The sequence below is a fragment of the Sander vitreus genome, chromosome 17 (assembly GCF_031162955.1).
Source record: "Sander vitreus isolate 19-12246 chromosome 17, sanVit1, whole genome shotgun sequence".
NCBI classification, from domain to species: Eukaryota; Metazoa; Chordata; class Actinopteri; order Perciformes; family Percidae; genus Sander; species Sander vitreus.
In genome coordinates this window covers 16139945-16152276 of record NC_135871.1, presented here as the reverse complement: position 1 = coordinate 16152276, position 12332 = coordinate 16139945, and the positions used below count along the sequence as shown (strand labels likewise).

The 12332-nt window shown below is 39.2% G+C and overlaps 1 protein-coding gene across 1 annotated transcript in view; it reads left to right on the top strand.

Annotated features, from left to right (window-relative positions):
- hpse2 (heparanase 2) overlaps positions 1-12332 on the top strand; it is a 53615-nt gene that overhangs the window by 37549 nt on the left and 3734 nt on the right. The window contains exons 7-11 of the mRNA XM_078273256.1: positions 3304-3397; positions 5322-5428; positions 5641-5755; positions 9141-9286; positions 11505-11651. Coding sequence (XP_078129382.1) covers positions 3304-3397; positions 5322-5428; positions 5641-5755; positions 9141-9286; positions 11505-11651 — 609 coding nt within the window. The remainder of the gene's footprint in view (positions 1-3303; positions 3398-5321; positions 5429-5640; positions 5756-9140; positions 9287-11504; positions 11652-12332) is intronic.

Below are 12332 nucleotides of genomic sequence, written 5' to 3'. Positions count from 1 at the left end.
CCACATCAAGGAACACATTATCTTCTCATCTTCTTACTTTGCGACCCCTCCACTCACCCCAAATCTCTTGCTACACCAGATGGCCATTCCTTGACACGTCATGTTATTACAAGTAAACTGTTATAGAGTATTACTCATGCTTTACTTAGATATTCCCATTTAACTCCACTACAGCTCTACAGTAGTTACTAGTTGTTTTTGTTCTATATACAGAAAAGGGGTAGAGGAATCCATGCAGAGGATGTTAACATTACTAACCAGGAAACAAACACTTTGACACTAAAATACGCAGCATGACATGACAAGGCACTTGGTTTGGAGAAGACATGCGACTGCCACCAAACAGTTAATACCAAGTCCTCTGTGATCATTAATTCACGCAACATTAGTGTGAATGGAACCATTATTCTTCAGTACTTTTAAAACTTTAGTAGATTTCACTGTAAATATACTCTAGGAAAATATAAAATGTAGGTCTTTAAGTTTCAGTTGAGTATCTTTCCATTATTGGTATTTATACTTTTGCATCTCTGTTGTCTTGCGTCCCTGTTTGACATTTGATCATATCTATTTCTTCTGTAGTGTATAGTTCTGTACTATTTTTTGTGTTACTAGGGTGCTAGATAGTTTTGTTAGTGAGCTGTCTTTGATGCGGTGCTGGCACAGTGAGAGCTGTGTAAAACAAGCTGACCAAGTGGATCTTTGTCTGAAAACAATTGGACGCAGTTTTGCATTTTATTGAATTCTGGTCAGGCTGGCAGCTAACATATCATGCCAAATTTTGGATGAACAAAGGAAAGGTTCTTGGTTCTGTTTTGGGAGCTTGGACGTGGGCAATTTTATGAATACCAAGCTATGATCCCCTCAATCCTAGTCAACATACTTAAACTGTTTTCTTTAATTTCCTTATGGGGTTTCTGCTCTAATGAACCACCAAACTTAAGTAAAGAAAGCAAATCTGGCTTGTAACCTTATGGCTTTATAGAACGTAGCAAAAATTCCAATTTGTAACGCAAAATAGATCTACAATAACTTGTTGTTATTCTGTTTCCATATATGAACTGGAATTTCTTTGTCCGGGATCTGGACTGAAGAATCATTGTGAGCTATCTGGAAAGATGACAGGATAACCAAATAATTTGTGTAAAGCCATGACTTAATCCATGCGTTGTTTACAGTTTGAGGCCAGGAGCTTGGGACTTTTCCAACACGCTGACGAAATTGTCAACGAGGTTAAGCTCAGATTGCAACACTGCTTCACCCCACATGAATAAAATTCAGCTCTGTTCTCAGCAGTTTTGTTGACAGATTGGACATTTTAAAACAGATTTACGTAATATAGGTTTGACCTTTGTTTTGGAATCTTTTGATGCTGTAGTTATGCATATATGGTCTCCTTGTCTACTATCCTTATTCACAATATAGCTGAACTTTTTTGTAAATTGCCTATCATAGTTTTCTTTTAGTGTTCTGGGTTTAGGAAAAAAATAAAAAACTAAATTGGAATAAAACATGTGCAGCCTTAAGCAGGACTCAGCTGAGCTGATCTGGCACTTATTTGATTAATAACATGTGTTGCTTCAGAAGAATATGAAGGGAAATCTGCACTTTTCACATATTTTCTAACTCTTATTAAGGTGTTGAGTCTGTTTCTGTTATTTTATTTTGCCATGGTGCTGTAAAAATAATACCAATGAATGCAAGAGGATTGAAAGATTTGAGCAATTACTTGTTCTCATGTGAACACATTTGGTTGAGTTTTGTGCAAGATAATGCCTCTACATGAGTCATTGTACTCTCATGCATGTATTTGTTTTCTGTTTTCACAGTAAAAGCAGCGAATGATTTGGAAATGATACGGTCTAGTAGGCCAGTGTGGTTACCCCTATATGACATCACTGGGTTTAAAATTTGCAAACATAATTTGAGGATCATCCTACAGGGCTGGATATTCACAGGGAGGATGCCCATTAGATTCTTAGCATTCAGTATTTATACCAATGAAGTTAGCAGGAATCTTGCTGCTGTCCACAAAAAAGTCAATAGTATTCTAGACTAATATAGATTGGTTCAGCAAAATGGCACAGCCACTATTGAGAGAAGATTAAAAAAGACTGTTGCAATATTTTAAGATCTGGACTTACCTGATCATGAGGTTCAGCAGAAACTTAAAATCAGATTGCTTTATCAATGCACTTGTTTTGTTCTAGTGACTGATAGCGCTCTCAAACTGCTGAAGTTTATTAATTCAACACAGGAAGTTTTTGTTCATTTGGGAGACTGTTTGCCACACAACTAAACCAAGGAATGTATCTTTAACTGTTAACAATTTTAACAGTGCTGTGTGTTCTTAGTAATGTTGCTGACATTTTTCCCAGTGTTAATGCATTGTTATGTTTGTACGTATCATAAAAAACGTATCATAAATAACTTCACCTAAGAGAGGCAACTACATAATGTACTCGCAGTTTTAAGACTCAACAGTTTTCTTCTTTCTTCTGCATTGCAAATAAGATGTAAGATGTGTTTTATGGTACCTGAAACAGGAGTGTGTTGTTGGTGCTCTCTTGTTTTCCTCTCTTGGGCTCTTACAGGGGATCTTGGAGAGGCTTTTTCTCTGCCCAGAGGATATGTTCCTATCCCAATAAATTCTTCTCTTATCATGCTCTCTTAACATCATCTCTCATTACCGTCTTGATTTGTCTTTATCTCTCACACACACAAGGATGTCTGCATTGTTTAGTCTGAAATCTCAGTGCTTCCAATTCCCACATAGAATTGGATTGTCAGTATGCTAAAGTATAATGGAATATGTCAGTACATGTTCAACATAGCTGTTGAAGTGAAATGATGTGTACTAGGTATGAGACCAATGGAAATCATACTTATGATACTCACTAATTAAAAAATAAATAAATGCATTCCATAATGAGTTACTTTATTGTTGTTTTACAGTTAACGGGCCATTGACCTGCCTGGTAGTGTGATATGTTATTATATAATAAAATATTATTTACCAAAGTGATAATGGTAGATGGCGACAGGATTGCCAACTGTCAACATTTTTTAATGACATAGAATATAGAGATCATTTATATATATCATTTTTAATTTAAGGTTTTACAAAATCAAACTGAGCTGGGTTTTGGATGGAGAATCAAAATGAAGCTTGTACATTTCAGTTTATTTTTCACCATCTGTGCTGTAATAATGTGACGATAATGATGTTTGTTGCTCACATTGTAAAGAGTGCACAGTACAGAGTGTTTCTCTCACAGCAGTTTCCTTCCATTTCCATTACAGTTATTACATGGATGGCAGGGTGAACAAAGTGGAGGACTTCCTAAAAACTCGTCTGTTGGACACACTGACAGAGCAGATCACTAAAGTCACCAAGGTACCTTAGTTTCCTAGCCTGACAAGCCAGAGCCACATCAAGATGTTGGGTCTGGGAACTCACCATTGGCAGGGCTCAATTCGAGGGGTGGGATAAACGGTTGTCTTTCAAATTCCCTCTGCACGCAATAGGATAGTGTTACAACCAACCAGAGCAACGCTAGTTGATAGATTAAATGTATCCAGTTGGCAAAACTCCGAACACATCTTCCTTTTTTAAGAATGACTTCAGTGCCGTTCTTTGTTCTTTTCTCAAAGAAAAGCTTAACTCCAAGTCTCCAGAGTCGCGGCCAAAGCCGATTCGAAAGACCGCTGTTCGCCAGCAGCAGCAGCCATCGTCTTTGTTTTCAAGTAGCAGGGAATTCGCGCGGAACCGTCGTAACTCTGCCGTCATTATGTTAAGCCCGCCCACCGACTCTGTACACAATGTGATTGGCCCGGCTTGAGTTTGGCTTTTCCAGCACGCAAGCCAACAGAGAGTTGCTAGACCCCCTGGCTGCAAATTACATTTGCTTCAGATAGGGTGCGTCTAGATTTCTAGGGTATTAGTTTCCCTTAAAGTCCTGGAATTTGACTTCTACTATGAATAATCTCAGTTGAATTATGTAAATAACACTATATATATTCACATCAACTACTTCTGATGCGGCTGCTTGATGCATACCATGGGTCAGTTTTAGAGCTGATACAAAATTTGATTAATGTCTGGTGTATATTTCAGAGGTCCTATTTCAGGTCATTCACACCACCTCGAGGGAGGATGTGAAGAAACAACTCATTTTAATCATGAGTTATATTTGCATTTTATTTGAGTTTGCCAAGTCATGCATCTAGCTTTTGTGATGATAAAGCCACATGTGCTAACCACAAGAGTGAACCCTCAGGGTATAATGGTTGTGTCCACCATGACGTAATATTATCAACACTAGCTGCTGTGGCCGACTTGCTGAGTTGTAAGAGATGAACAGTGCCAAAGTGCCTCAGGGAAAAAGAAGCAATCATTCCTAAGAACAAAACTTAAAACATTCAATGAAATGTAATTGAGTGGGATTATTCGGTGCTGTACCACTCAGCCGAAGTCAGTGAGATCAGGTTTTTGTGTTTGTTTCCTGAACATTATTATTCTGTGTGCATCTTTATGTTTCTGTCTATTTGCATATGTGGAAAGTGGTTTGTTGCCAGCTCTAATGAGTTTTCATCAGCTTGCGGAGTCACTAAAATTCAGTCAGTAACAGGAAAAGGATTTAGTACAACACAGAATCGTTCCTCAGAACCGTGACAATTTACTTGGTTTACTCGTATACAAAATGTATGATCCTATTGTAATGGTCTTTAGGCGCCGGGTTTTATTTTTAAAAATACTAGATTTTGAGACCTAAATTTCAGAAGGCTCTGGCTTGAAAGTGGTTTGAGATAGAGACAAAGTTTAAATGAGACAAATATTGAGAATGACCTAAAGTTTATCTAGCGAGTAAATTGTCCCATCTAATTTGCATATTATGACGTCATATGGTGGCGGCCATATTGGATTGTGTAATTTCCATGAAATACCTGATATTTTGAAAGAGAATTGAATTTATTTCATCAGATTTACCCTCCATAACAAAAATGGACCCTCCATCCATTTGTTATGTTGTCCACATATCAAATAAACATGGAAAAAGTAAATTGTAAGCCAACAGTTGTAAACTAGAACTATTACTACACCACAAAACTCATGTAAACAGTAGGCGGTTTTTATGATTTTTATTTTCTTCTCCTCTTTATTATTATTATTATTATTATTATTATTATAATAATACATACATAATATACATTTTAATGAAAATGATACATTGATTCAAAAGACACAAAAGTGAATTCCAATTGGAGCTTTCACAAAGTTCATTCCCGTGTGGATTTTGATGATTTCACTCTCAATACAGGTTGTGAACACACATACTCCTGGTAAGAAGGTGTGGCTAGGTGGACTTGCACCGGCGTGGGCAGGAGGCATCAGTAATCTCTCTGACACATACGCTGCCGGCTTTCTGTAAGTACTGTTATCATGATGTAGCTGCTTAAGAAACCACTATGGTGTGTTCTGTAGATAATGATACCTTTTGATAATAATGAACGGAAACCAGCTGCACAAGTTAAGAAAAAAGTATTTATTCCCAATGCATTATTACAATCAAAGGCATCTGCTGTTGCATTCCTAATATTTATTTTCTGTGTGTGTTTGTGCATTCATTTTTATTCCAGGTGGGTGAATGCGCTGGGTATGGCTGCTGTGCAGGGGATTGATGTTGTCTTGCGTCACTCATTCTTTGACTACGGATACACGCACCTTGTGGACCAGAACTTTAACCCTTTACCTGTAAGTCTCTCAATTTCAGTTCAGCAATGATTAGAATGGCTATTGGTTCTAATTGTCAGGCCCTCAATTCACCCTTCACCCTTCATCATCATAATAACGAGAGTCTGACCTGAACAGTCCTGTTACGCTCTAGACCTTTTCTGTACCAGACCCAGTGCCTCGATGGCACGTCTCGCTCTTTCCCGTGGGAGCTATTAGGTGAGATGAAAGGCATTTAGTGGTGATGAGTGCTTAGACGCGGGGGCGAAATGCCATGTAACCTTAGCCCTTTGTCAGTAGCTCAGGACAGTGTCACTGCTTCCCTCTACCCCCATCACAACTGTGTGCTTCTCTGTGCGGGACAGTCGGCCGGTGAGAGATCTGCAACCTGAGATGCTGATACACAGACATGTTAGTAAAATAGCCTGCAACACTGTGTGAAATAGAACTGCCCCATCCCAAGTTCCTCCGTGGTATGGTTGGAATCATGCAGGGGCAGAATGGGGATTTTTTTTTTAACAAGACAGATGTGTTGGAGGCCTTCTTTTGAGATTGTAATGTTTCTTATTGTACTCAAAGCTGAATGTGAGACGTTCCTTGGTAAATCTAAAGGGACGTTTAAGTCTCGTCTTAGTGTTAAACTGATCTCATTTTCCTGAGGGAAAATAAATTAGTAGTGTGAAGGAGTGATAAAATACTACCATCTGCCAAGTTCATAAAAAAAGATGTATTAAGTTTGTAAAAAAGGGTTTATATTAAGCTGAGACAGAGCAGGGGGGAGAGCCTTACATTAAAGGGATGAACACTAAATCATTGTTTCTACAATAAAAAAGAAAGATGATTGAATCAAACATTTGTTATTATTCAAGATTGTTTTATTCTTGCTTAATGAGTATTGGCAATCCCATGCAATCCCAAGTACCATTTTAACCGCTATTGTTATTGGGCTCATGAGCTAATCACTTCTATAAAATCTGTCAAACATTTTTCACTAAATCCCTCATTAGTTCCCTCTAGCCGGCATGTACTTTCTTCTGCCTCACTTCAACTATAAGATATTAAACTATCGAGATGGCCTTCATTTTTCTTCCCTCTTCGTTTCCATTATTTTTCTGGGAATGAGGGTTTCCCGCTAGGATCACAATGCTTTTAACATGGCTGGATGTCTAAAGGCTGCACCAGCCTACCTGCTGAGAGGGCAGGGCCAACCTGTCCTCTGCTTGGGAAATTTATAACCTGGCCCTTTTCCCCTGTTGGATGAGTCCCCCATTGGTACAATCCAGTTAAACCCCCCCTGCCCACTGAATGACTCAACCACTTCACCTTTTTCCACAGTTATCCCTTCCCTTTTACTTAATTGCTCCTCTATTCCAGTCATCCTTTCTTTTTTCTCTGTTTTGTTTTGTTTACGCTCTGCACAACCTGTTGTCTCCTTGGTTGTAAACTCCTAAAGTGAAGTGAGATTCATTCTTTGAGAAACGGAAATGTTAGTATTTAGTGTCTGCTAGTAGGCGAAGGCATATTGATTCTGTCTGGAAAGATTGTCCTTCAAATGCTCAGAAGAGAGAAAATATTTCTGGTGAATACAGTTGTCTAGCCCTCACATAAATCTCAGATACTGTACAAAGCAGGGAGATGAGGCAGTAGGCTTACAATTTAGTCTTTATCTAACAGCCCCTTCTCCCTATGTTGAACCCTCCGACTTGCAAACCTCCATGACTCTGCATAATGTGGGTATATAGCCTACTTGTACCTATTACTACCTTTTCCTGGATATGTTTTTATCTTAATTTTTAACGGCTGTTAACCCCAATTAAATCTTGCTAAAGATGATTAACTTTCCACTAGATGCACTGTAATAGTATGACCTCATACTTTGATCTCAGAAATTAAAATGGTCTCAACCAGTCCGATTCTCATTTGCCCTATTTAGCTAAACACTAAAGCTTGATTTTTATTCTCCTGGTTATCGTCCTCTTATTCCCTTAACTGTGCTGCCGAGGTTTGATTGGTCTCTGGTGTATGCTTTTACATTTCTTGAGTCCTTGATATGTTACTAGTTAGCTTGTGCCTGCCTGTCTTTCTCTCTGGTTCCTGGTCTACATATACGGTATTTTGATTGGATCTCAAAGTGATGGTTGTTTATGCTAAAACAGTTGTTTTAAAATGTTGTTTTACAAGTTGCAAATACTTATGAGACTGTTTTAGCACCGTAGTTGTTCCCCCCCTAATTGATGTCTGTCTGTCTGGAGAGTTGGGGGCAAAAAAGACAGGGCGAGACAGACAGGCAATTAGAAAGGAAAACAGGACCCCCCCCAAAAAGAATCAGTTTTATGTCCTGCCAATTACTGTTCTTGTCAGGGATTTTAACACAGCCATAGTGTCAAATATATCATTTATTGGTGGTTGCTTTTACTTGAGTTTTGAAATTTAAACACAAAGCAAGTGTATAGCATCACTGTGGCCATCTTGCACAAATAAAACTCCAGACTCATAACTGTTCTTTGTTTTATATACACTATGTAATAAGCATAGATCACAGTTCTGGCCATACATTCATCCTTCCATCACTCTGTTTTGGCCAACACTATACAGTTCCATACTGTGCTCTGCTTCTTCGATGCCTTGGCAGCAAATTAAGTTAAAGCCTGCATGGAAAAAAGAAGCCCTTAAATGTTGCCATATGCAGGATTGCATGGGAACTTCCTGAGGAACACATGTTGTTCAGGGTCTCTTGGAGAGGTGTTGAGTCTGCTTAGTCTATATAGTGAGACACAGTATGGTGGACCACTCAACAATGATCATAAAAAAACAGCAATTCATGATGGAGCATAATATTTTGTAAAATGTCATATTTAAGACCTGTCAATTCTAAACAGGTCAGTGGTTGTTAGATACAACGTGACATGTTACATGGGGAAATCAGCTACAACTAAGTGTCAAGTATAAAGCGATGACATCTTTTGTTTCACCATGTCAAAGCCTAGCTGCTTTGCCTGCACATTCTCAATTCTACCAGTTTGCAAAACTTATTCTACAGTCGCCAGGGCATTTGAAGAAACAAAATGGAGATTTTAGCAATATTTTCTTTCATGGGAATCCAGAATCCAACATTGCTGTGATAATGATCTCTTTCAATAAAAATCATCACGTTAGATTTACCCTCGCATTAAACTACAGTGGAGTCAGCAATGCTTTTACAGTAAACTGTTTCCCTAATGTCGGTCAGATCAGGTCTTTAAAACTTCCTTTTCATATATGCCTGCTTTTGAATTGTATCTTAAAACAGCAACCATGTGAATCCTGTCCTGAGCATTATGATGCTAAAATGAACCCTGTGTGTGTGTGTGTGTGTGTGTGTGTGTGTGTGTGTGTGTGTGTGTGCGCGATGGTGTTGCCCTTACAGGATTACTGGTTCTCTCTGGTCTTCAAGCGTCTGGTTGGTCCAAGGGTTTTAGCTGTGCGGGTTGCTGGACTGCAGAGGAAGCCGCAACCAGGACGAGTCATACGAGACAAACTACGTATCTACGCCCACTGTACCAGCTACTACAAGTACGTGCTACAGCTTAACCACCTTGGATTAGTTTGTAACCTGCACTTAAACACAGCAAGAATGTACATTATATACTGTGAGTTATTTATATACTTCTTTTTTGTCATTTGAAGCTGACAGATGACAAAGCACACACCCTGTCAGCCTTTCAGTGATGTGTAGTAATACTTGAATGTCCTTGAAGATTTAGATGGAAAACAGACTGCTGCGGTTTTTCTACTCCATGTGTCCTCCTGCAAACACCTGAGGCTCAGTGTCTGGTGGGGAAGAACCAAATCCCCAGCCAGCCCATTCAGCTTCCCATAAATAAGCAGACCGCAGACACCCGCTCATTCACAGCTCAGAGCCTTTAAAACGTAACGGGTATCACTTATCAGGTGTGTGGGTTCTGTCTCCCTGCCGTCAAAGAGCCGCTGAAAGGTGTGCTAGGCCTTTATCCCATCTCGGATTGGCTGGAGGGGGGTATTCCAGGGGGAGGGACAATAAGGCGTTCTGTGCCGGGAGGAGATAAAGAGTGCCACCATGGCCTGTTCAAGGTTATCATTTAACCCAGGCCAGTGGCTGTCAGCACCAGGCTAAACTTACGGTCTTACTCTAGACAGGGCTCATTTACAGGTGGAGCATCTCTTAGAAAAACAGTGGAGCGTTAGATAGATGGTTGATAACTAGGCAGGAGTTGCATAACCAACACACAAATGAAGCCTGATGACATGCATGCAAATATTTGAAATACTTTTCAAAAAGTATACTCACTCAGCCACCTGGTATGTATGGTGAATTTGGTAGTAAAGAGATGCCCATGGCAAGCGGTACCACTCAGCGCCACTCAACACACCGATCAGCCATGGACTCATATGATCAGACAGTGAAGCACTAAAGCAGTCCCTCCTAAATCCAAAAGTTTCAGCTGCCATTATTTCTGCCACTTTGTGGTTTTACAGAGTCAGCCCTTAAGTGGATGAACTGTTGTAGTCTTAGTGGTTTGACTGCACTGTGTAAGACAGCAAAGACTGTAAATGTGCTCAGGCAGTCAGGGGTTTGAAAAGTCTTTGCAGATTAGATATTTGACTTTCACTGTCCTTTTAACCCTTTTAGTGGTTTGCATGTCATTTTTTTCACTTTCCAGCGATGCTTCAACATCAAACAGGATCAACACATGTTTATGTTCCCGGGTTTGGATCACTAGGAACCTCATCATTTGAAAGGCCTGAGAGGTCATTATCTCTCCCTCCATCTAACCATCTGATCCATCACTCAGAGCCATGGTCCACGTTTCTCAGAAACGAGGCTGCAAGAATTTAACACAGAGCCCGACACACAGTGTTCCCATCAACCTTACGCTACTTTATTTCTCTATGTAAATATACTGAATATTGGCAGTCTTGGAGGGCTGATGAAATGAATGGCTCACTCTGAGCTCAAAAGAACAAAGATAAAATCCAACCAAAAACCAAGATGTCTTTAAAGATAGGAAATTTTGATGGTGGTAACCAGAAGAGATGTCTACTAGACCTGACGCTAAATACCAGGGCCGACATGTGGTATTCACTACAGCTGTGTTGTCTTTCTCCTCATATCTGGGCCCTTATTAGATTTTCTCATGTTTGTCTTATCTGTCTCACTTAGTTATTTAACTCTGGCCAGTATCCCTATCAAGTTGTGTCCCAAGTGCTTTGCTCTCAGGAGAGGGACTCGAACACTGTTGTCCGTGTAACTCAAGAAGTGTTGCCTGTTGTAGTCACACCCTACATATGACCCTGGGCTATACAGCGACAGGTTTTAATATTGGACACTGTACAAGAGCAGCATATTTTTTGCATCAGATGGCCTTTTTAGGGATCATTTAAAGGCTTTTAAAATGAAATGTGGTTTATTATGGTCCATACTAAATATAGATTATAACTTGCTGCCTAATAGAATTCTATTCTTGAGCATGCTTCATCTAACTTTATTATTTTTCAGTGAGCCTTTTGATCCAGATTAGATCAAGGAGTTGTGGTCTGACTATCTTACTATATGTGATACAAATATCAAAGGCTTTCCTCTCTTTGTAGTCATCTTTAATTATAGAGAATTTCATTTAACATGGCTATGTAATATGTAATGCTTCCCTATTAACAGATGTGGAGAGGAGCATTTTTTTCTTCCTGATTGTCTTATCTTACAGTAAGATAAAGGAAAATAATGTGATGTTCATCATTTTCTTCACGGCATCAGTCATAACTATGTGAGAGGGTCCATAACAATCTACATCATCAACCTGCATCGGTCGCGAAAGAAAATCAAGTTGGCGGGGACATTACGGAACAATACCGTCCATCAGTACCTTCTGCAACCCTACGGCACTGACGGACTCAGAGCCAAGTTAGTATCTCTCTCTGTCTCATACACATACACACATACAGTATGCACATATACACGCACACCGGCATTGAAGAATTGTTCCGTTCCATTCATTTGCGCTGATCAAACAAGACAAATGCACTTGTGAGAGACCCAGGTTATCAAAACAGCCGTACAAGTCCTTTTATTTTTCTGTTTTATTTATCCTTTATTTAACCAGAAAGGTCACTTTGAGATACAATATCTCTTCTGCCAGGGAGTCATGGTCAGGATGGGCAGCAAAATAAAGTCTTCCAGTCCTGTCATTGCTTGTGTATATATTTAAAAAAAAAAAAAACTTTATTAATTATTAAGTTATTATTTTTGCAAAGGTGTGAAAGGTGTTAAAATGAGGGATAGGAATAATTAGAATTTTATGAAAAACTTTATAGGTCTTCAATTAGATTTTTTCACCCTTAATAGGGTCTGAAACACTGGCCCGTTAAACCCTGCCGTGAATACATTCTAAGACAAAAGTGTTTGTTGAGCTGCAAAATTCACGCTGAGTCGGCATGTTGTGTGAATACACACCACAAAACGTGCAAAAATGCGCTCACGTGCAATAACCTCTTCCTGTCTATAGATAGTTTAAGGCAACATAAAGAATAATACACAAATAAAAAATAAACCTTTCTTAAATTTTTTAATGAAGAACATTGAGGC